At 45.0% G+C, this 26055-nt stretch overlaps 1 protein-coding gene across 1 annotated transcript in view; it reads right to left on the reverse strand.

Moving 5' to 3' along the window:
- LOC141272644 (signal transducer and activator of transcription 5B) overlaps nt 1–26055 on the reverse strand; it is a 183003-nt gene that overhangs the window by 39245 nt on the left and 117703 nt on the right. Inside the window, exons 3-6 of the mRNA XM_073683563.1 lie at nt 15512–15648; nt 4376–4532; nt 3478–3567; nt 3148–3322 (exon numbers count right to left, since the gene is read on the reverse strand). Coding sequence (XP_073539664.1) covers nt 3148–3322; nt 3478–3567; nt 4376–4532; nt 15512–15639 — 550 coding nt within the window. The 5' untranslated portion in view covers nt 15640–15648. The remainder of the gene's footprint in view (nt 1–3147; nt 3323–3477; nt 3568–4375; nt 4533–15511; nt 15649–26055) is intronic.

The following is a 26055-nucleotide window of genomic DNA, read 5'->3' on the forward strand; positions in this document are numbered from 1 at the left end:
TTCAAGTGTTTATTTCTGTTAATGTTGATGATTATGGCTTACAGTCAATGAAAACATGTCATTATCTCAGTAAATTAAAATAATTAACAAACACCTGCAAAGGCTTCCTAAGCATTTAAAAAGGTCCCTTAGTCGGTTTCAGTAGGCTCCACAATCATGGGGAAGACTGCTGACTTGACAGATGTCCAGAAGGCAGTCATTGACACACTTCACAAGGGCCCAGAGTCTGGAGGAAGAGTGGAGAGGCCTCTATCCAAGCTGCTTGAGGTCTAGTGTGACGTTTCCACAAACAGTGATGGTTTGGGGAGCCATGTCATCTGCTGGTGTAGGTCCACAGTGTTTTATCAAGACCAAAGTCAGCGCAGCCGTCTACCAGGAAATTTTAGAGTACTTCATGGAAGATGGACATTTCATTTTGCAGCAGAACTTGCCACCTGTCCACACTGCCAAAAGTACCAATACCTGGATTAAAAACAACAGTATCACTGTGCTTGATTGGTCAGCAAATCTGCCTGACCTTAACCCCATAGAGAATCTATGGGGTATTGTCAAGAGGAAGATGAGAGACACCAGACCCAACAATGCAGACGAGCTGAAGGCTGCTATCAAAGCAACCTGGGCTTCCATAACACCTCAGCAGTGCCACAGGCTGATCGCCTCCATGCCACGCCGCATTGATGCAGTAATTGATGCAAAAGGATCCCCGACCAAGTATTGAGTGCATTTACTGAGCATACATTTCAGTAGATCAACATTTCGGATTTTAAAAACATTTTTCAAGCTGTTGTTATAAAGTATTCTAATTTACTGAGATAATGGCTTATGTGTTTTCATTAGCTGTAAGCCATAATCATCAACAAAAACAGAAACACTTGAAATAGATCACTCGGTTTGTAATGACTCTATATAATATAGGAGTTTCACTTTTTATATTGAAGAACTGAAATAAATTTACTTTTTCATGATATTCTAACTTAGTGAGATGCACCTGTACATGTATGTCAGGGTGCGTGAAAGGGATAAATAACTATCCACAATATCCTATACTAAATAAGAGTGCTCATTCTAGATCATTTCCCTGTGTAAACAAGTCCCACCAAAACAGCAAAAACTCATCTGCCTTTTGATCGCATCTTTTATATGGACATAAAAATTCTAGAAGTTGGCAGCACATGTCCTTATGTAAACGAGGATGTGCTGCCAATAATAATGAAATTGTATGGGGATGAAAGACTACAAATGATTGATCATCTGCTGCCAATGATGGCAACAAATAAATTAAGCTAAAGGAGTACTGTCTATATACTCGATATGTACTTTATACAGGAAGATTACCAGCTCAATCGTGCGGGCCTTCAGGCTCTGTTAAAACGTATACACTGGAGTTATACTTCAGAAGTTTCATCCCTTGGAAAACAATATAAGTAAAAAAAATGTAAAAAATTGTGTTGTGTTAATGACGGCCTATGGCTGCATCTGATGTATGCTCCGGGAACTTTCCCAGCACCTGCGCAGAACATAATGTAAAGATAAGATGAGAAGCATGCCATAGCTGTGGACAAGTAGCCATTACTAGCAGTCTCCCTTTTGGCTAATTAAACTCCAGCAGTTGGGCTCTCATTTATAACCTGCTGTTAAATATACTGTATTCTTGATGACACGATATCAAGGGAGCTGTAACAAGTAAGAAAACAATTAACCGTTTAAACCACCACTCCAGCGTTTTTTTTATTGCACCGCTTTTATTAGTACTTTAAATGTAATTCCCCAGCCCCCTGTCTGATACTCACCTGCCGCCTTCATCAGTTTCCAGCGTCACTCCCATTGGTCTTCGGCAAAAAAGTTACCTGCCGGCAGCTACAGTGTTTCATGGAGCGGCACGGAGGACACGGAGTCAGGGAGCTTACATTTAAAGCGTCACTCCAGCTTTGAAAAAAAAACTGCTGGAGTGGTGCTTTAAAAGAAATGCATCAACTATGCTTTTTAAAATTATTTGAAGATATTTATTTTTTCTTATCTGTTTTTATGTCCCAATTTTAGATTTTCTTTTCTTAAATCTATTTTCTTCAGTTGATTATGGGGTCGGCCACTGTCTGAGCTTCTGTTAACATCATTCAGAAATCTGCTTTACAGCCGGTAAAAGAAATAAATGAAACCATAAACTGGAGATGTTCACTGACTTCTATAGGGGGGAGTATTCTCGGCATGCTCTGTGATCTGCACCAAGATCATGGTGCAGGGAGGGAAAGGAGGTGAGATGTGACCATCACTTATGATGGAAACTATGTTATCTATAAATAGGAGTTATTTGTCACTGTAATGCTTTCTGATAATTATAATGAGGTCAACACCTGGAAAGTGAAAAAGAGGCTCAGTGGCCAGGGTGAAAACTGCAAGATTTTAGGATTTATTTTCAAAATATACATAAATAGCGAAGGATGGAAAGATATCAATACAGACATAGTAATATTGGAAAAAAGGTACATTATATAAAATTACATAAAATACACCTTCGCATACTTTTATTATACATTTTTGTCCTAAATAGCCATCATTAAACATTTTCTACCATTTGCTACTGCAGAGTGCCCGTAAGGTTTTTATCTGCAAAAATTTTACAAATCCATCAGAGCTCCATTTCTTGATGGCTCTCTCTTCCTTTACACTCCCTGATAGAGGTTACAACAGAAAGGTAGTTATACACAGATTTCCACAATGTGGACAGGAAAAAAAGTACCTACTGTCTCAGAGAGGGCAGAAAAAACAGGCTATAGATAAATAACCACATGAAGAGAAAATAAGTGCAGGATAGAAGCAGTATCCTGGATACACACAAACCTCACATCTAGACTATATTACTGAGGAAGAGATTAACACAAGTGCAAAATCTGAAAGTTGGATCAGGCAGGCAACTGCATATCTGGGTGAATGAAAATGAATGAACAAATTAAAATTGCAAACTGAAAATTCGTGCTATTTTAATAACTAAAAGGTAACCACTAACATTTAAAAATAATTTTTCTGTCAAAGGGGTACATAGCCTTTAAGCAATTCCCTGAAAAAATACCTAAATTCGAAAATGTAAAGAAACATTTTAACCAAGCATATAATTAACAGTTCACTGAATCAGGTGTAAAGGGTACTTACCCTGAATTCTCAGACTTTCCTGATACTGAATAATGAAATACTCTTGTGTCTGTTGTAACTTTTTGAGTCCATTCTCTGTGTCCTGAGTAATAAGTCTCAGTTCTTCAAATGTCTGATTTATCTGGAGGTGCTTTTGAGACAAGGTATCGACAAGACCACCAACTGGTGAACTGGACTGCAGGAGAAATCAGAGCCCAGAAAATAATATGTGAAAATGCTAAGTAAACGCATCCAACCATTTTGATCATATTCACATGGACGAGCAAATGGAGCACAAACAAATAAAGTTAACATATTCCCTTAAGCAGTTTGGTTTCGATGTAGACTTACATTGGATGCTTCACGCACTAGTCTCTGCTCGTGGTATAAGATATGTCGAATGCATCGAACCAGCTCCATTGGACACCTTTCATATGTATTCTACAAGGAGGGTGAAGAAAACTTGTTACTTTACTTAAAAACCTCAAATAAAAAATCACCAACTTAACTTTTTTTTTGTCTTATTTGTGTAGGTCTAATCTTTTATACACCACTGATCTGCAGAACTAACTTGCTGGAGCATCATGACCCCTTCACTACAGTGCGCTAAACAGCAACTAATAAACAGGTATGAGCAGTCTCTAAAATGTGACCCTGGCTGAATATTGCGTACATCCAACATTTTCCCCTTTTTTACCCCAATATTATTTTAGTCCTTGCCAATTTTGAGAATGTCTCATTTCTGAGCAAACCTTTGCCATGTTCATCACTTTTCAACGCCATTTTACAATTATAATATATTCAACAAACAGATAATTAACTTTACATATGAATTGTGCTACTTATATTGCACCGACTTATGGAGCTACAGCCCATATTATAGTCTGGAGCAGCAATCTTAATGCTGGAATACAATGTTGATACATCCTCTATGGCACATGCCTATGCTGGGCTCTTATAATGCAAGAAGAAAACCTTTCCTACAACACTGTACTGTAACTGTGATCATTCCTAGGCTGTAAATAAAGAAAATTTGAGCTCCAGAATATTTGATTTTATGAATGAAACACAGTATTAAAATGCCAGCTGTAATGTATGAGCATTGCAGGATATAAAATTCAATATTTTCACAAATGTATCAAATTTTTATACAGATTGCATGTGAACATTAAAATATAGTTATGTCTGTTGATACATAAATTACAGGATTTTGTATATAGTTTATATAATTTGTAATTTCTTAACTTACCTTGAACTGTGTAGCATAATGGCCAAGTTTAATCTTCAGTAAGAACCCGTCCTCGCCTACTTGATGCTCGGCTTTCTTCTGCAGCTCCTGCACCAGCCCTTCCAGCAGCTGTGTGGCTTTCATACTGTCCTGTGGGTTCTCTGGGTCCACAGAGTCCCTGGTAAAATTATATATATATTTTTTTATATTCCTCATTCTGTCGTCTTTACATGCTTAAGGTTATGCTCTGATCATACAATTTAAAGCGTAACCATCGCTTTAATTTTTATTTCATAAATCAATAGCACACGTGAAAATAAGCAACTTTGTTATCTTATCAGAGAAATCTGCTTCGTTCTCTGCCAAAATTGATCCGTCATTATCAAAATTCTCAATTCTGAGGTAAAATCTGTATTCAGTGAAAACAGACTTTCCCATTACTGAGATAGGAGATGGCAACTGCTACTGAAAAGACGGATTTTGGTAAGAACTTACCTGTAAAATCCTTTTCAGTGAAGGAAGGAAGGGAGACACAGATTCTCTACTTCGTGGGTAGGCGGAGCCCCATAGGATAGTCACCTCAGATTGGAAAATGACGACCGGCCCCTCCAGTATATAGGCTCCTCCTACTCCCATGTTCATCAGTCCGTACACAAGCTAAGGAAGAGCAGACCAACCAGCAGAACAACATATCCCCTTCTGAAATTTCAGAAATGAGAGAAAACAGGTTATGTAATAGAAACACACAGTCTTAGGCATACCTCATTGGACCTGACAACTGTGTAGAGCTGGCGAAACTGGAAGGAGAGCCGTAGAGCGCTAAACCCAGTCCAGAAGATCGACATCAGGAAGGAGACGTGCTGCATCTAGAAACACAACAACACACTTCTGCCCTGGGAGGGTGCTGTGTCTCCCTTCCTTCCTTCGCTGAAAAGGATTTTACAGGTAAGTTCTTACCAAAATCCGTCTTTCAGCAGCAGAAGGGAAGGAAGGGAGACACAGATTCTCTACTTCGTGGGACGTCCTAAAGCAGTACCTACTTAAGGGTGGGAAATAGAGGCAGAAGCTTCCATACCCCAAAACTTAGGCAAGAGCGCAAACCACGCTAAAATAACGGAAAACTAAGTAAAGGGATAACTTAAATTACCGCCGCCTGCAGGACCCTGCGTCCCAGGGCCGCATCGGCTGAAGCACTTACGTCCACCTTATAAAACTTAGTAAAGGTGTGAACGGAGCGCCAGGTGGCCGCCCGGCAGAGCTGCGCTGCCGAGGTCCCCTGACGAAAAGCCCACGATCAGCCAATGGCTCTCGTGGAATGAGCTTTAACTTTAACCGGACAAGGCTCGCCCTTGAGCCGGTACGCTTCCAGGATAGCTGAACGGATCCACCGAGCTATCGTGTCTTTGGAAGCACGTTGACCACGCCGACGACCTGCCGGAATTACAAAAAGAGAGTCCGACCTCCGAAAACCTTGAGTGATCGTAAGATAGAACTTCAATGCCCGCACTAAGTCCAACGAGTGCAAGGCCCGCTCCCTTGGATTCTTAGGTCCTGGACAAAGCGAAGGCAACACAATGTCCTGATTAATGTGGAATTGTGACACTACCTTAGGCAAAAAATCTTCACGAGTACAAAGCACCACGCGATCCGGAAAAAATTCCAGAAAAGGAGGTAAGCAAGAAAGTGCTGCCAATTCCGATACCCTTCTCAAAGAGGTGACTGCCACCAAGAAGGCCACCTTCCAAGAAAGTAGTAAAAGTTTAGCAGAATCCATAGGCTCAAAAGGCCTATGCTGAAGGGCTTCCAGGACTAGATTAAGCCGCCATGGAGCCACAACTGCCCTCCGTGGCGGAAACTGACGTGCGACTCTGCGAAAAAAAGAACGAACATCCCTGCGAGAGGCAATAGCCTTCCTAAAAAGTGCGGAAAGAGCAGAAGCCTGTCCCCGCGCCGTACTTACTGCCAAACCCCTGGCCAGACTAGATTGCAGAAAGGCCAAGAAGTTGGGGATGGAAAAAACCCTCGGGTTTCTTGAGGATCCAGAACACCATGAATAGAAAGACTCCCAAGTTCTGTGATAAATCCTGGACGTAGCTGGACTCCGGGCCGCCCGCAAGGTAGCAATGACCTCGGGCGAAAAACCGCGACGGGTCAAGATCTCGGTCTCAAGAGCCACGCCGTCAAACGAAGGGACCTCAGGTCCGGATGACGAATGGGCCCCTGAGTGAGCAAGTCCGGGCGAAGGGCAGTGGAAACGGAGGTGCCGCCTGAAGAGACACCAGCGTCGAATACCATGTCCTCCGCGGCCAGTCTGGTGCTATCAGAATTATTGATACCCCTTCGAGTTTGATCCGTCGGATCACCAGAGGCAGTAAGGATATCGGCGGAAACGCATAGATCAGCTTGAACTGACCCCACGGGGCCACTAAAGCATCCACCGCCACCGCCTCCGGGTCCCTGTACCTGGACATGAACGTCGGAACCCTGGCGTTCAGCCTGGATGCCATCAAGTCCACCGGAGGAGTCCCCCAACGGGAACACAGCAGAGAAAACACTTCTGGATGGAGACTCCATTCCCCAGGGTCCACTTGCTCGCGACTGAGGAAGTCCGCCGAGATATTCAACACCCCTGGAATGTGAATTGCAGAAATTGCTGGAACTTTGGACTCGGCCCAGACCAGGATCCGAGAGACCTCCGACATGAGACTGGAACTCCTCGTCCCGCCTTGGTGGTTGATGTACGCGACAGCGGTAGCGTTGTCCGACTGGATCCGGACCGGTAGACCGCTTAATAAGACCGTCCAATGTTGGAGGCAGAGAAATATTGCTTTCAACTCCAAAATGTTGATCGGGAGAGACGACTCCTTTGGCGACCAGACCCCCTGAATCCAGAGGTCGTTCCAAACTCCCCCCCAGTCTGTCCGGCTGGCATCGGTTGTCACCACCGACCATCTCGGGGGAAGGAAGGATTTCCCCACGGATAGAGACTCCGGACGTAACCACCATCCAAGAGACTCTCGCACCCTGCGGGAGATAATGACCGAGCGATCCAGAGAAGTTAGCGATCGATCCCAATGGGTCAGAATAAGGTTTTGGAGATCCCGGGAATGAAATTGTGCAAACGGTACTGCTTCCATAGTTGCCACCATTTGACCCAGAAGGCGCATGCATTCCCGAAGGGACATTGACAGCGCCGACCTCATAGCCTGGACCAGAAGACGAAGGTTCGTCTGTTTGACAGGAGGCAGGGACACAACTGCCCGAACTGTATCGAACTGCATCCCCAGGAAAAGAATGGACTGTGCTGGCTCCAATGACGATTTCTTCCAATTGATCAGCCACCCGAAGTCCATCAGGTACTGAAGGGAGAGATCGCGAGCCGTTATTGCCTCCTCTGCTGTGGGTGACACTATGAACAGGTCGTCCAGGTAGGGGAGGATCGTAACCCCCTGTCTTCGAAGAAGCGCCATGAGAGGAGCCAGAATTTTTGTAAAAACCCTGGGCGCTGAGGCCAACCCGAAGGGTAGGGCCACAAACTGGTAATGGGCTTGACCTATAGCGAAACGCAAGAAACGCTGGTGAGCCCTGCCGATAGGGATATGCAAATAGGCGTCGCGGATGTCTATCGACACCAAGAAATCGTACTGCGACAGGGTCGCTATCACCGATCGGAGAGACTCCATGCGGAACTTCCGTGTCTGGACGTAAATATTCAAATCCCTGAGATCCAGCACCGGACGAAACTTGTCCTCCTTTTTGGGGATCACAAAAAGGTTGGAATAAAAACCCTTTCCCTGGTCTTCCGGAGGAACCTGAACCACCACACCCTGCTGTAGGAGAGAGTCGACCTCCTGAAACAGTGCGGCAGCCAGTCTTGGCACAGACGGAATGCCCGTCAGACGAAACCTGTCTGGAGGCAGCGAATGAAACTCTATGAAATAGCCTGCCGACATAACCCGTGTCACCCAGGCATCTGCTATGTGGGATGCCCAGATCGACCCGAATTGTAGCAGACGACCTCCCACCCGAGAGCCCTCGGGGGGATCCCTGGCGTCAGTCAGCCTTAGCGGACTTTTTATCAACCTCCCGTCTGTCCTGACGGGACCGTTGCTTCCAGGGAGTACGAGATTTCTGGGCGGATCTGCCGGAGGATGAGGGACGACCCAATCTCCAAGAAGGCTGACTGAATCGTCCCCTGGCCCGAAAGGACCTAAGACCTCTGCCGGGCCCTGTCCTGCTGGCTGTGGATGCCACTGCCTTTTTCCCAGGCAGAGTAACATCCTTAGCTTTAGCTTTGGCAATTAGTTCCGAAAGATCTGAACCAAAGAGCTGACCGCCCTTATATGCCAGACTAAGCAATCCCTGTTTAGATACCGCATCTCCGGTCCACTGTTTAAGCCACAGAGCTCTTCTAATCGTGACTGCCGAAGCCTGAGCCCTGGATAGAATTGAAGCAGTGTCCAGTACTGCATCTCTGCCATAACACATAGCTTCTTCCATTCGCTGAAAAAGCTTTTCCACTTCTGAACGCGAAGTCCCATCCTGCCACGCCGCACGCAGCTGATCCAACCACCGCAGAGAAGCCTCACCGGCCCACATGGCCCCAAGGCCGCTTGGAAACCATGACCTGCGGCTTCATAGATGGATTTCGCCGCTGACTCCGATCTTCTGTCCAAAGGATCCTGAAGATTGGCTCTCCCTTTAACAGGAAGCAGGGAAGACTTGGTCAGCTGAGACAGAGATATATCCACCTCAGGAGAGGGAACCCAATTAATAACCATCTCCTTGGCACAGGGATATAGGGCATCAAAAAAAAAAACGCGTTCCTCGGAAGCGTTTATCCGGACACTGACGCTCCTTCTCCACCGCTTCGTTAAGTTCCTCATGCGCAGGTAATGTAGAACGAACACGGCGCGTCTTCTGATACAGACGGGCCGACCTAGACGGTCTTGTCGGCTCTTCAGACAGCTCTAATACTTCCCGCATGTCCTTAATAAGCCCATCTACACGACCTGAAAGAGAAACAGAGCGATCCTGTTGATCCTCCTCTTCGGACTCAGAAATTTCATCAACCGAATCTGTTGGTGAATCCGAAGCCTCTGATGCGCTCTGCGAGGGAGACAACGCCACCATAGTCTTGTGGCGCTTTTTACCTCGTGGCATTGGGTGTGATCTAGCTGACACCCACTGTCCCAGGAGACTAGAGAGACTATCAATGGAGCGAGTGAGCGCCTCCACCTTAACATCACTGAGCGTTGAACTTGATGTAGTAGAAGGCCTGAGTGTATCAGAGGCGTGCGACTGAACCTGAAACGGATCAGGAGACCGATCCGCACTCCCAGGCCCCTGATCCAACATGCCACCCACACCAGATGCCAGGATGTACAACAAGGATGGCAAAAAAAGTGTAAAAGCTGCACAGCCTGTTTTCAAAACTCACTCTTTTTTTTTTTTTTTTATATATGCGTCAGGCTCTGAGGGGTTAAAGCTCACCCTTAGAAAAGAGCTACCCCAGAAAGCCGAGCAAAAATCAATAGGGGGAAACTCCCTTAAACACCATGTGTTTCCCCTAAAGTTCCACTTTTTCAGAAGGGGTTAACATCACAGCAACTATAATACTACGCTGCCTAAAAGGTCAGTGAAGTAAATAGCTTTAGGAGAGAAAGCGGCAGTGCTCACGAGGACTCCTAATAGGTAGCCGAAGTGACAGCACTGACAAAGAACCCCTGCCAGAGGCAGAGGGGGTACTGCGGCGACCGCTCCCGAGTGTGTCGCTTCACTTTTTTTTTTTTTTTTTGTTTATATATATATATGCGTCAGGCTCTGAAGGGTTAAAGCTCACTTTTAGAAAAGAGCTACCCCAGAAATGCCGAGCAAAAAATCAAAGGGAGAAATTCCCTTAAACACCATGTGTTTCCCCCTAAAGCTCCACTTGTTCAGAAGGGGTTAACATCACAGCAACTATAATACTACGCTGCCTAAAAAGGTCAGTGGAGTAAATAGCTTTAGGAGGGAAAGCGGTAGTGCTCACGAGGACTCCTAATAGGTAGCCGAAGTGACAGCACTGACAACGAATCTCTGCCAGAGGCAGAGGGGACTCACTGGTACTGCGGCGACCGCTCCTCCTGAGTGTGTGGACGGACGGACGGGGAGCAGAGAGCAGGAGATGCCGCTGGACGCCGGAGGGAGAAGCAGGGACTGCCAGCGCGTGCTCAACCAAGCACTTCCTGTCTAAGTAATGAAGGCAGGAAGCCAGGAGACGCTAAGCCACGCCCTGCTAGGCCACGCCCCCCCCCCTCGCCAAAGCCCGCGCTTATTCAAAAAACGAGGGCAGAAAACTTCCTACCTCTATGAAGGCAGGAAGCAAGTCAATAAAAGCAAGGAAACGCGCGCAAATACAGGGAGCTTCCTGCCTCAATGAAGGCAGGAAGCAAAAACGAAAAAGCATGCGCAAATAAAAAATAAAAATTACTGGCCTCCGTCTCTGCTCCCCAGTCAAGGCAGCGTCTGAAATAGACAAGAAACACACAGGCAGTACACTTGCCGTAGCCGTCAAAGATACTCTTTAGACCAAAGAGCACTTACCCGGCTGAACGCCACAGGGATCCTCAGGGATGTGTGGCGCCATGGCCCTTTGCTCCCCCCTATGGCGGAGCACGCAGGGACCCTCTCAGATGTGTGGTGTGCGCCTCCGCCAGGGAGCGCCCTGTATCCCCCGGGGCCGGCAGGCATAAGTGGGAACCTCCTCAAGGGGTACACAGAGCTGCCAGGGGAGGGTCAGGGGTCTCAGCAGCGCCGAGACCCCCAGAGACCTCTAGACCACGGGGGGTCCAGGACTCGCTGGATATAAAATAAACTCTTCTGAGGAGCTGCCGAAGCAGCGACTATCCTCTGAGACCTCAGATAAAAAGACTGATGAACATGGCAGTAGGAGGAGCCTATATACTGGAGGGGCCGGTCGTCATTTTCCAATCTGAGGTGACTATCCTATGGGGCTCCGCCTACCCACGAAGTAGAGAATCTGTGTCTCCCTTCCTTCCCTTCTGCTGCTGAAAGATTCTATATAGATGGAGGAGGAAGGAGCTAGGGGCAGATCTCCTATCTACATAGAATCACATCAGTAGCAGCTGCCATCTCCTATCTCAGTAATGAGAAAGTTTGTCTTCACCGACTACAGATTTTACCTCAGAATTGAGAATTTTGATAATGACGGATCAATTTTGGCAGAGAAAGAAGCAGATTTCTCTGATAAGATATGTGACAAAGTTGCTTATTTTAATGTGCACTATTGATTAAATAAAAGTGAAACCGATGGTTGCTTCATTTCTCAACTTGGCCATACATATACAACAGCGGTTGGTCAAAAGGCTATTCTTAACAAACCCCTCTTTTTCATGCATACTTCATTAGGACGAGCATAATGGTGTTCTCAATGAGAGTAGACACCAGTTGTAGCAGTTTATCTCCAACAAAAAGATAAGGTGTTAAAATTCTAAATTTGAGAAGGCCACCAAACACAAATAGTCAGGTCAGAGTCTAATGTGCAAGGCTACCTTATGTATGATGGGAAGTCCGATTGCTTCATGATAGTTATAAAAAAAAAAAAAAAAAAAAAAAAAAAAAAAGAGAGAACAAGCCCTACCCCAATGTCTAATAACTTTGCATATCCAATAGGCAGTACTAGACAGACAGCTTTCATTCTTCTGGAGGAAAGGTAATTGCATACCATTTTTCCCAGGGTGCCTCGCCTATAAGTCTCCCAACACCAGCTGATTATGGAGAAACATAACTTCTCTAGTTAAAAAAAAAAAAATTCTCTAGCACCACTTATAGATGACTACGGTAAGTCATGGCCTGAAATATCACTGAAAGGGAGTCTGTCAGCACAGAAAGACTGTTCAAACCAACTACTTGCGCTCGGAGCACCCTTGTCCAAACATTTAAATGCATCTTTCTATCTACTTGGTTTCCATCTATCTCCACCAGTCTGTGGCTCTATAAAGCCAGAGCTGTCAATCAAAGAAAAGGAGAGGAGGACAAGAGAGACAGGGAAAACAAGTAGGCGGAAAAGTGCACTTACATTTTTGGCCAGACCAAGTGTGCACTGAGCGCCTGTACTTAGTTTGAATAGTCCTTCTGTACTGACAGAGTCCCTTTAAATGTGTCTGGCTAGGCCAAATCCCATCTGTAGATGATACAGTTTAGCGGAGTTGTTGCTTCTCACCAGTTGGCGAGTTTCTCTAGACAGCGGCCAGTATTCATAATTTTCTGGAAGATTATCAGTAATTCACACAATAAAAGGGGAAAAGCCCTGCTTAACCAATTTAGGACCCCATTGATAAAATTCAATGTGCACTCACTGCTGATTGACTGCAGCCTTTACCATGTAGTCAGAGCGGAGAGTCACAAAGATAAAATATCACCACTCGTAAATTAAGATAGAGAATCAAAGAACACATACGCGATTCTGTGAATCCTGAAGCTATTAACCCTTCCAATCATTTCCAGAGGGAACATAATGGTAACTTGAAAGACTTTCAATTTTACGGTTTGGAAAGGGTTAATTGCTCTGTTAGAGGGGGAGATCACAGAAGAGCTTTACTGAATCGCAAGGCATATTGGATACTAATGTTAAACACCTGGTACCCTGAAGGTTTGAATAAAAGAACGGATTTGATTCTGCATCAGTAAGGGTATAAAATAACCTTGTTATTACTTATATTTTAACTTAACATGTGTTTGTATTTTAGAGGATGTTGTGTGTTTTTTGTCACTACTGAGGTGCTGCATTTATTAGTCTTTGCTCAATGTGTGCAGAGGTGCAGTTTTTATTCTGTTTGAGCTTTATTCCCATAGTAGGTTATGAATAAGAAGTATCACTTCGAAACGCGTCAACCAACACCTTGAATGTATCTCCCTTGGGACTATTTCCCCAGATGACACACTTGTCCATATGTCTTTGTGGATTTCTTATGGAATTATATATTTATGGCTGAAATTTTCTGAATAAAAATACATGTTTTATTGGAAGGGCTGGATCAACCGCCTCTGTTATATGGACTATTCCCTTTGGAACTTGGATCCGTGCACACTTGCATTCGTGAATAGGTGAGCTGATTACTATTTTTCAATGATAAAATATTGATGAGCTGCAGCCAATCTGTGGCCACTTTTTACACTATACCACTTATTGGTACACAATAATGTCACTTCATTGGCTAGGAAGAGCAACACCAATATCCCTGAATGGCGCTGCTGTGAAGGCGAGTATACATTGTATTTTATTTCCATGGAAACCTGATTGATTAAGCCGGTGTTTAATTAATGCCTCTTTTTGTTTTATTAGGGGCAGCTCTAAATCGGCTATAATCTATGCTTTTCCCATGGCGGTACAAGATCACCTTCAAACAAAAAAAAACTGTATGCCAAAACATATGTAAATAAAATATAAAAAAAAATAGAAATATATACAATGCTCAAAAAAATAAAGGGAACACTTAAACAACACAATGTAACTCCAAGTCAATAACACTTCTGTGAAATCTACCTGTCCAGTTATGAAGCAACACTGATTGTGAATCAATATCTCCTGATATTGTGCAAATGGAACAGACAACTGGTAGAAATGATAGGTAATTAGCAAGATACCCCCTATAAAGGAGTGGTTCTGCAGGTGGTGACCACAGACCATTTCTCTGTTCTCATCCTTTTTGGCTGTTTTGGTCACTTTTTCATTTTGTCATTGCTCTTACCCCTAGAGGTACAGTAGCATGAAGCGATGTCTACAGTACAACCCACAGAAGTTGCTCAGGTAGTGCAGCTCATCCAGGATGGCACATCAGTGCGAGCTGTGGCAAGAAGGGTAGCTGTGTCTGTCAGAACAGTGCCCAGAGCATGGAGCAGATAACAGGAGATGTGGAGGGAGCCATAGGAGGGCAACAACCCAGCAGCAGGACCGTTACCTCCTCCTTCGTGCAAGGAGGAACAGGAGGAGCACTGCCAGAGGCCTGCAAAATGACCTCTAGCAGGCCACAAATGTGCATGTGTCTGCACAAACGGTTAGAAACCAACTCCATGAGGGTGGTATGAGGGCGCGACATCCAAAGATGGGGGTTGTGCTCACAGCCCAACACCATGCAGGACGCTTGGCATTTGCCACAGACCACCAGGATTGGCAAAGTTGCCATTGGCGCCCTGTGCTCTTCACAGATGAAAGCAGGTTCACACTGAGCACATGTGACAGACGTGAGAGTCTGGAGACGCCGTGGAGAGCGATCTGCTGCCTGCAACATCCTTCAGCATGACCGGTTTGACGGTGGGTCAGTAATGGTGTGGGGTGGCATTTCTTTTGAGGGCCGCACAGCCCTCCATGTGCTCGCCAGACATAGCCTGACTGCCATTAGGTACCGAGATGAGATCCTCAGACCCCTTGTGAGACCATATGCTGGTGTGGTTGGTCCTGGGTTCCTCCTAATGCAGGACAATGCCAGACCTCATGTGGCTGGACTGTGTCAGCAGTTCCTGCAAGATGAAGGCATTGAAGCTATGGACTGGCCCGCACGTTCCCCAGACCTGAATCCGATTGAGCACATCTGGGACATCATGTCTCGCTCCATCCACCAACGTCACGTTGCACCACAGACTGTACAGGAGTTGGCGGATGCTTTAGTCCAGGTTTGGGAGGAGATCCCACAGGAGACCATCCACAACCTCATCAGGAGCATGCCCAGGCATTGTAGGTAGATCATACAGGCACGTGGAGGCCACACACAATACTGAGCCTCATTGTGACTTGATTTAAGGACATTACATCAAAGTTGGATCAGCCTGTAGTGTGTTTTTCCACTTTAATTTTGGGGGTGACTCCAAATCCAGGCCTCCATTGGTTAATAAATTTGATTTCCATTGATGATTTTTGTGTGATTTTGTTGTCAGCGCATTCAACTTTGTACAGAACAAAGTATTCAATGAGAATATTTCTTTCATTCAAATCTAGGATGTGTTATTTAAGTGTTCCCTTTATTTTTTTGAGCAGTGTACATTATTTGAACCATACAAAACAGACAATTATAAGGTGTTTTAGTTTAGTTTCCCTCATAGAATGAAGAACAGTCACAAAGAAGACGACAGATTAATAGTAGGATATTAGGCACGTACCATGTCTGTGATTCTATCCAATGTGATAGGTAATGTCGAACTTCTATAGGAAAGTGCTGTCCATACAGCGCCTGCATCTGACGTAGGGCATCGCCCTGGAGCTGCTGTGCCTGAATCCACACTGCCATGGTGACAATCTGCAGGACATTGAGAGAAGAGTCTTGTAGAACTATTTATCTGTGACAGACTGAGTAGGTCACTAAAGGAAGTCAAAAAGTACAAAATTATTACCCAAACAATACACAAAAAAATGATGTGGTATGTCATACAGGCAACGCCTAATGAAATGTTCCACCGGGTCATATACAATAAATGGAGGTCTCTGACTGTAATCACATCGTTAAAAAAAAAAAAGAGAAATAAGTATGGGCAGAGACCCTGATTCCCGCGGTATACGATTTCCAGGGCATCTTACAGTAGTTTTGATAAAGCATCGTTTTATGTGCTGCAGCGGTGCTAGTCCTGTCAGTGATTACCTCCTACTATGTATTCCTCGATATTCATGAGCAATCCTCATTCCCACTACTGATTACCAACTTCCGGCATAAGAAGAAAGCAGTAAATCAATGGAGTGAACGGGGTTAGGTAGTGTACAAAAACAACAGTACCGATAAAGCTACGGCAGAAAAAGTAGTGATATTAACAAAACTTCAGCAAGGCACCCAGTAAGCGATACTCTGCTGCTGCAATCAGGGAACCAGTCCCTATTTTATTATGCTCTCAGATTGGGAAGAATAAACCAGTTGACAGATTCCCTTTAGAGTTGATGTAATCACCTGTGAACAAAGGTGGCCGCCTTTGTGGCTAACTGCATAAAGTGAAATTTGTAGCAATGGCTTATAAATATCAGCCTCCTGGCGAGTGAGAAATGATTTTGTTTGCTCCCCACTTCCTCCCGGCATCCTGATAGTTAGGAACCATAGTGTATGTATACACCAAACCTTGACCAAACCTTGTTGTTGCGCACGCCGGAGGTCATTGGAGTGGAAGTCACAGTGACTCCCTGGCGCCTGAGCACTACAACACTGCAGGGAAAAATGGGGTTGGGAGCAAAAAAAAAAGTGCTCCTCGCGTTATAACCGCTTCGCGCATGCGTGGGATCTGAACAAGGAGAGTGTACGCCACAGGGCCCTGTGACGTGCAAGTGAGGGGAGGAATATTGAAATTAATCTAATAGGCGGGGATTTCTTAGAGTCCCCTGGATGGGAAGCATGTAAAAACTGAATTAATAAAAAGCAATTTCAGAGCAAGCAAACCTCTAATATGGGCCATACAGATAAGTATAGATTTACATTTCTATCACCTCTATGCCCATATTAGAGGTCGGATAAGCCCCAGGGGGTGACAGATTCCCTTTAAGGCTAATTAATATCTATGCTTTTTACAAAAGGGCGTGGGCTCATTGTAAAAATGCAGCACAGCCTAAAGACATGCCCCCAGAGAATCCTGTGAGCCACGCCCTCTTGTAAAGACCATAAAAGTTTGCACCTAATAAAAAGGCCCATATCTCTGGAGCACTATGGCGGAATTAACAAGAAAAAAAAAAAATCAAAACTGGTATACTCAGAGAAAAAGTAGGACGAAAAAAAACAAAAACTGGCCACTTTTGACCTGGTGACAGGCCCTCTAACAGTTGGGGCCTGTATGGACCATCAGGGCTCACAATTTAATCTCACACAAACTTCAGAGTAAGTCAATGAATATATGTAGTAGGAGTAATAATATTAGCAAATCCTTCTAATTAGAAAACTTGTACAGTTTTTCTGATTCACTATGTTGCTTACCACATATGCAGGTCATTGCAGTAGCTTAGGTATCCATGGTTACGACCACTCAGTGACAGTTAGTTACCCAAGTTAGATAGCTAAGTAACTGCAAAGCCCTGCACATGGGCTAAGTGACATAGCGAATCATAAGAACCATACAGCTATGTTCACACGCTGCATTATTGCCTTTTTTAATGCAAATTAAAAACTGCTTTTTACAGTACCAGTAAAAGCTATGAGATTTCAGAAATCTCATGCACACACTTTTTTTCCCGACTGAATTGGAAATCTGCTGCTTTTTAGAAAATTGCAGCATGTCAATTCTTTCCATGTTTTTGCGGCATTTTTTCACCCATAGAAAGCAATGAGTGCAAAAAAGCAGTAAAAATAGAATTAGACTTACCGGTCATTCGGTTTCTAATAACCCACCACGACAGCACCAAAGGAGGATGTCACCCCACCCTAATAGGGACAGGAAACACAAAGAGGTCAAATAGCCCCTCCCTCATCCTCCCTCCAGTGTTTTTATAAAGAACCACACAAGTATGGATGCTTCAAATTATATTTATTCTTATTCAAATTAAATGATGTTTTGGCTAACCAAGCCTGGGAGGGAATTACCAGTGCTGTCGTGGTGGGTTATTAGAAACCGAATTATCAGTAATTCTATTTTCTTCAATAACCCCCCACGACAGCACCAAAGGAGGAGTACCAAAGACTCATGTTTAGGGAGGGACAATGGCCTGAAGCACTTTCCGCCCAAAGGCCAAGTCTTTAATGGACATTAAATTAAGTTTGCAATGCTTGGTGAAGGTATGGACCGAGGACCATGTAGCTGCTCTACATATCTGCTCGAGGGAAGCGCTAGCCTTTTCTGCCCAGGATACGGACATGGCTCTAGTAGAGTGTGCCTTCAGCTTTTCTGGTGGTGAGATATCCTGGATCTGATATGATTCTACAATTGCTTTCTTGGTCCAAGTAGCGATGGTACCTTTTGAGACTTTCTTTCCTCTGTTCTGACCAGATGGCTGAATAAAGAGGTTCTGATCCTTCCTCCAGGCCTCGGTCTTTTGGAGGTAGTGAAGAATGACCCGCCTTACTTCCAAAGAATGGAATTCTTATTTATTTTTTGGGTTCTGACAGAAGGAGGGCAGAATTATCTCCTGTGATCTATGAAAGTCTGAGACCACCTTTGGTAAGAAAGATGGGTCCAGTGGTAGAATAATCCTATCATCCAGGATTCTCAAGTATGGGTCATTCACTGAGAAAGCCTGAATTTCTCCCACTCTCCTGGCCGTGGTAATCGCTACTAGAAAAGTTGTTTTCCAGGCTAATTTATCCAGCTCTATTGAGGCCAAAGGTTCAAACGGTGGTAGTGTCAGACCTTTAAGGACAATATTAAGATTCCAGGAGGGAACGTGGTTGATTATTCTGGGACGTAGACGAGTAGCTGCTGTCATGAACCTTTTTACCCATCGATGTTCGGCCAGGCTTTGGTCAAAATAGTCACTTAGCGCCGCGATCTGTACCTTGAGGGTGCTGGGTTTAAGGCCTTTTTCCAGCCCCTCTTGTAGGAAATCCAAGATCTGGGTCATGTCAGGATGCCGAAGATCTGGCGTATTTGGTTTATACCATGTTAGGAAGGTCTTCCATATCTTGCTGTATATGGAGTTTGTTATTTGTTTCCTACTTCTTTGTAGGGTATGAATTACTTGGTCTGAGAGTCCTTTGGCTTTCAGGATTGTGAACTCATAAGCTAGACCGCTAGATGGAGGTTCTCTGGATCTGGATGGAGTATTGGACCCTGATGGAGAAGGTTTTTGATTGCTGGCAGAATGAGGGGTCCTTCTATGCTTAGACTGTTTAATGCACAGAACCAGCTCCTTTTTGGCCAAAGTGGAGCTATCAAAATTATCTTGACCTCCTCGGTCCTTACTTTAACGTTGGGTAGCAATGGAATTGGGGGAAAGGCATAAGCTACATGGAAACGCCACGAGTGAGCGAATGCATCTATCCCCAGGCATACGTCGTCTGGATCTAGGGAGAAGTATTCTTCTGCCTTGGTGTTTTGGCGTCTTGCAAAGAGGTCCACCTCCGGACGACCCCATTGTCTGGTCAGCATGTGGAAAATGTCTGAGTCCAGTTCCCATTCCCCCGGATGGATATTCCTTCTGCTAAGAAAATTGGCCTGGATGTTGTCTGAGCTTTTTATGTGCAGACCTGATAAGGAACGAAGATGTCTTTCTGCTCAGAAGAATATTCTTGCGGAGATACTTTTTAGATTCTCGTACCTTGTACTCCCTTGATGGGACAGGTGAGCTACGGTAGTCATGTTGTCTGAACAGACTTTTATGTGCTTGCCCGCAATGATTGGAGCCGATATTTTGAGTGCCTCCTCCACTGCCTTTAATTCGCGGAAGTTGGAGGATCTCCTGCTGGTCTCTTCTGTCCAGACCCCCTGGAAGGGGGTTTGGGCGACGACGGCTCCCCATCCCATCTTGCTGGCATCTACCATGACTTATCAGAGGGAACTGAGACCATGGAACCCCTGTTCTTAAGTTTCTTGGGCTGAGCCACCATGACAGGGATGTCTTCACATAATGAGGGATCATGATCTTCCAGTTTAGGGAGTCTGGGGATCCATCCCACTGCGCGAGAATATGGTTTTGCAATACCCTGGTGTGAGCTTGAGCCCAGGCTACGGATTGAATGCAGGCCGTCATGGAGCTGAGGGCTGACATAGCAAATCTTAGGGACACCTAGTTCCAGGTCTTCAGATTCGATATCTTGGATCTCAAAAGTATCTGCTTGTCCTTTGGTAAGAAGGAGGTTTGTTTGGCGGAGTCTAATAGAACACCCAGGAACATTTTTTCTATGGCAGATACCAGGTCTGATTTTTGATGACTTATTAACCACCCTAGGGTGGTCAGGATTTGGATTATTCTTTGCAGATCTTTCTGGAGTGATGCCACCGAGGGACGTACTAGTAAGAAGTCGTCGAGGTAGGGAATGATGCAGATCTTCTCCTTTCTGATAGAAGCCACTACCTCTGACATGATTTTGGTAAATATTCTTGGTGCTGAGGATATTCCGAACGGCAATACGTTGAATTGGAAATGTAACATCTGATCCTCTTGAACCATCGCAAACCTTAGAAATTTCCGGTATGTTGGATGTATAGGGACGTGATAGCATGCGTCCTGTAAGTTGATGGTTGCCATCACATATCCTTGTCCTATCAAGGGAACTGCTGATCTAATGGACTCCATTTTGAATCTTCGGTAGATGATGTATTGATTTAAGGGTTTTAGATTTATTATTATTCTGTAAGTGCCGTTTGGTTTTCTTATCATAAACAGGCGTGAATAGTGGCCTGTGTCTCTTTCTGTTTTTGGGACCGGTGAAATAGCCCCCAAGGATAGTAGGTTCCTTAGGCCGGACATCAGGGCGGTTTTTAATCTCGGGGAGGTTAGACGAGTTATTCTTACTTTCCTTGGTGGATATGAGGAGAATTCGATCTTCACCCCTTCTTGAATTGCTATCAAGACCCATTGACTGGAGCAAATCTTTGCCATTGGGGAAGGTGTCTCCTGATTCGTCCCCCAACTGCTCTGGGGTCACCGTTTCTGTTGTCGCTGTCCTTTTGGGGAAAAAAATATTCCTATCTTTCCCCCCTTTGGGGTAGCTCCATCGACCGGACTTCCCTTTCCCCTTGTACTGGGGATTCTGCTCCCGAGAGGGGCGAAAGGGGGTCTTCTTGTAGTGTCTGGGTTCTGGCAAGGATTTCTTTTTATCAGCCGCCTTCTCCAGGAGGTCGTCAAGGGCCTGGCCAAACATATATTCTCCGTTGAAGGGAATGGAACAGAGTTTTATTTTGGAGGCCACATCACCGTTCCACGATTTCAGCCATAGTGCTCACCTTCTGGAGTTTGATATGACTGCTGCCCTGGCAGTTACTCTCACAGATTCAGCTGTAGCATCTGCCAGACAGTCAAGGGCCTTCTGCAGCAAAGGTAGGTTAGCTTGTATCTCCTCTCTGAATGTGCCCATAGCCAGATGCGCTTCAAGTTGGTTGAGCCATCTCGACATGGATCATGCAACACAAGTGGAGACTACGTTAGTGTTCAGAAGGGCTGCTGATGTTTCCCAGGATTTCCTGAGAAGGCTGTACATCTTGCAGTCCAGAGGATCCTTCAGTTGCGACGAATCCTCGAATGGCAATGTTATCTTTTTAGCGACTCTTGCCACCTGAATATCGACCTTAGGTATCTCGGTCCAACATTTTGAGGTTTCTTCATCTACCGTAAACCTGTCTTTCAATTCTGTTGGTGTATTCAGTCGTCTTTCAGGATTTTCCCTTTTGTCCAGGATTAAGCCCTGAATGTTTTTATGTATCGGGAACACCATCTTTTTCTTTGAACAGAGACCACTGAACATCTCTTCCTGGACTGATCTAGTGGGCTTCTCTTCTTTCACCTCCTTCGTTCTTCTTACTGCTGTGAGGAGGTCTTCCATAAATTCCGTTGAGAAATAATATTTCTTATTTTTCAGACTTTCCTCTGCTGGGCTAAGTTCACCTTCCTCTATGAGGTCTTCTGGAAGGGATAGCTCGTCCTGGGAGTCAGAGTCTCTTTTTTTCTTCCAGGGAAACCTTCCTCTTCTTAGCCTTTGGAGGCGAATCAGAAGTGGATCGGGAGAAGGAGGCAAATGATGATTGAACCTCTTGACGGACTATCCAATTGATTTTGTCTATGAGGGACAGCTGCTCTTCCCTAATAATTTTCTCCGTACATTTCTGGCATAAATATTTTTTGTTTGAAGATAGTTTTTTTGCACATATAGCACACTTACGGCTAGACTTATTTCCTGGTGCAGGATCCTTGTCCCCCTAAAAAAGTGGGAGAAGGGTAATTAATTTATCATATTCTAACCTGCACCTAGGAAAGGACCCCCAGTGCCAGACTTACTGGGACTGGAATCGTGCTGGGCTCCACAGACATGGAGAAGATAGATTCCTGACCATTCAGTGTATAAATATACAAAACGGATTTGGTCCTACCTTAGATGTCTTCTGTCCAGGGCTCTTATATAGGCGACTGGATTCAGCGCTCTCCCTTCTTCCCTGGGGAGGGGGGTGGGAAGGCTCCTCCCCATTGGTCCAATTTGTGAAGCAGGAAAACCTGCGTTTTTTTTTTATGTGCCACCTGAGAGGACCACATTGCCCTAAAAGGACCGGAAGTAACCTAAGGGACCCTGTTTCGGCGTCCCACGTCACTTTCCGGCCGTTATTTAGGTTCCTGCATTCCAGGGTGGAACGCAGACCGGAAGTGACGTCATTCAGCGGTCCGCGTCACTTCCGGGATCTGGTGCGCGTCTCTCCTGCTATGGAGACCGCCGGAGGCCGCCTGAGAGGGGGGAGGAGCGGGGCTGGAGAGCTCGAGGAGGCCTACAGCCCGACACCCACCGGACCTTACCCGCAGGCGCGGACTGTGTGGGGATGGGGGTCCCGTGTCCCGGAGGAGACGGGAGCAGCATAAGGGGAGGAGGAGAACACCGCTCGGTCCCAGCTGCCCAGCTTAAAAGGTATGCTGGGTGTCTGCTGCCGGCAGAGAACCCTGGATGACCTCTTCATCCCAATAGGGACAGGAAAAACACTGGAGGGAGGATGACGGAGGGGCTATTTGACCGCTTTGTGTTTCCTGTCCCTATTAGGGTGGGGTGACATCCTCCTTTGGTGCTGTCGTGGGGGGTTATTGGAGAAAAAACGTTGGCATCAGGTTTTGCAGTGTTTTTAGTGGAAAAAAAAATGCGGGTATAGCAGGATGTGAATCCCATTTATTTTTGTGATTTTCTCAAATTGAAACCAAAATGTCTTGGTATAATCACATGAGCATAGCAGTTTTGTGTACAAGAAAGATCACAGACATCTGAATGAGGCCTAAACGTAAACAACCCCATTACAGCTCTGAAAACCAAAGAACAAATATCAGAGTGTACAAAATGTACAAATTACAATAGTCAGTTCTGGAGACAAATAGGTTAACATATCGATTTCGACACACGGCTGCTACTGCCGGAAGAGCAATTTCAGGCAGAATTCTTGTTACGCAACTCTTGTAATACAGGAGGGAGTAGAGGATAGAGAGAAACAGGGTGAGAAACCTTGATATATATACAGGTCTGATTCCCTTAAAGAAAAAAAAATCTCAGTCATAGATCAACAATCATAAAACCTTGAGCTGAAAAGGTGAAATATATAAATCAAGGACTGGCCCTGTGGGTTTTTGTTTTTTTTAAATCATTAGTCTTGGCCACTCCTTGGGCACACAAGCCTCTTATGGCTCCATTTACGGGACTTCTTTTTGAAGGTGTTTTGTACAGGATATGGTTAAAGGCAATCAGTCAGCAGGTTTTTGGTATGTAATTTGAGAGCAGCACAACATAGGGACAGAGACCCTGATTCCAGGTATCTGTCACTTACTAGGTTATGTGCTGTAGGGTCAATATAATCAGTGTTTTATCAGCAGGAGATTATCACTGCTGGACTAGGACTCACGTGCAGACCAGTCAGGCTATTCTGTGTAATACCGCCCCCACCACTGATTGGCAGCTAGTTGAGAATGCACAGTGTACACACGTACCTGCCAATCAGGGTGTAGGAAGGTTATACACAGCTCAGCACTGACCACTGCTACATCTACAACAAAGAAAACAGGGATTCTAACAAGACCAGTCCAATAAGTGACACATTCTTGGAATCAGGGTCTCTGCCCCTACATTATGCTGCTGTCATAGTACACAGCAAAAAAACCTTCTGACAGATTCCCTTTTATTTGTCAGGACTTGTATAGTTAATATCTATAAAAAAAATCTTCAATATTCCCAAAAAGTTAGAAATCTCTAGAACATGCAGATGACCAGTTCCATCTTGTGTGTCAATCAGAGATCGCAGACAATTGTACTTCCACATCTCAGGAGTCCTAGACATCAGGTCTCATCCTTCGGCTGGTGCGCCGTCTGCAATGCCACATTTCTGTGCTGAAAACAAAGACAAACTGCGCACAAAAGGCCAAAAGCAAAGCGAGTGATTGGTTTAACTACTGGCCTTTGCAAGGTTTGATAAGAAACAGATACTGAAAAAACAACCATTTGCCAAGATCTAAGGCGGAGAAGTGTGCCTACCTTTCTTACTATGGATTGCCCACAGATATTAGTCTTTATAACCAGACCTGTCTTCAGGTGGAGTTACTGATTGTAGGGAAGGAATAGTCACCCTTTAAATTTCATTCTTTCCGTTCATAGTACTATTATCCGTTCTCATCTGAAAGTGACCCTTCAGTTCCTTCTAACATGTGGAATATATTATTATAGAGCAACCTGACATACTGTAAACTATAATTATTACTTCAAGCACCTCATAATAACTTTATATACCACCCACAGTATAGCTGGAGCAAAATCTATACCCATACCAGTGCTAAAGCCAGGAAATTACCCCCAATATGCCGAGTGATCACAGCATAGCAAGTCAGTGAAATGAGAATGTGGGATGATAATGGTGACAGTAGGCAATGGCATGGGTTCTCCATAGCCCTTCCACTTACCAGTCTGGCCTTCAAGTGACTGTCTAAGGTGAGCAGCCGCTGTCAGAGAGCGAGCCTCTGCTAGCCCCCTCTGTTCATCACTAGGATGCCATTTTTTAGTTGCTATGGAAACTCTTACTTAACCTGTCCTGGCTACTGGCACATTTAGAGGACTAATGGGGCTATGCATTAATAAGCCTACAAGCTGGGAAAGACAGCTGCACAGCCAGCCTACCGACATAGGACACATCGCAAATTACAGTACTTACAGGTATAGAAGACATCTTGAGAGCAGGTGTAGAGGCTCAAGATGTGAGACAATGAAGGTTAAGTGGGCAATTGGAGAAAAAAAACAAAGAAGAAAGACAGTAGGCAAGAAGCCCCGAGGAAAAACACATTCAGGGATTTAAACCAAACCGTTCCAAAATCAGGTGCTGTGAAGTAGTAACGCTAACCGCAGCAATTGCAAGGCCTGAAGATTTCTGGAACTACAAGGGTGGCGTTGGATGCGCACCAAGTACTCACAATTGTTGAGCTGTATTCCTAGCCAGGACCTCAGGCAGTGTATGCAAATCGGGGCGCTAATTAGAAACGCAATGCCGTCCCAGGCGACGAACATGAACTGGTTAGCCCAGGCAGATTCAGACTATTCACAGGGCACCGATTATACACACCAAAGAGAAAAATTCCAGTGATCTGAAAGTGTCCTTGGATCAGATCGAAACCGCAATAAGAAAGTCATGATTCCACACTGAAATGAAAATTAAAGCCACACCACAGGATCTAGCGCCTTAAAGAAATTACACAGGCCAGGGGACATAAGCGTACTAAATCAGAAAGCCTGAGCTACCTATACGAGTGAGTCAGTGTGTTTGATCATGGCGGACTCTCCTCTGGATGGAAGCACTATTTTGTGTTTGTAAATCAATCTCATTGATTAGATGATTATTGGACCTACTGTCCCATACACAGCAGGGAGACTCCCAGTGATGAACAACAGATAAGATCATAGACCGACGAGCAAGAAGACAGAACGGCGGAGACAGTCTGTATAAGGCAAGTGTACGCACACTCAGCACCAGAATGAATATTTCACAGGCAGATACAACTGATCAGGCCCAAGGACTAGAACCCCAATACATTGCTAAAGGGGGGACGCATCAGGAGGATATGCTACAAATCCAGGGGCACCAGC

The sequence above is a fragment of the Phyllobates terribilis genome, unplaced genomic scaffold, assembly GCF_046119375.1.
Source record: "Phyllobates terribilis strain yellow unplaced genomic scaffold, ASM4611937v1 Scaffold_5__5_contigs__length_657084704, whole genome shotgun sequence".
Taxonomy (NCBI): Eukaryota; Metazoa; Chordata; class Amphibia; order Anura; family Dendrobatidae; genus Phyllobates; species Phyllobates terribilis.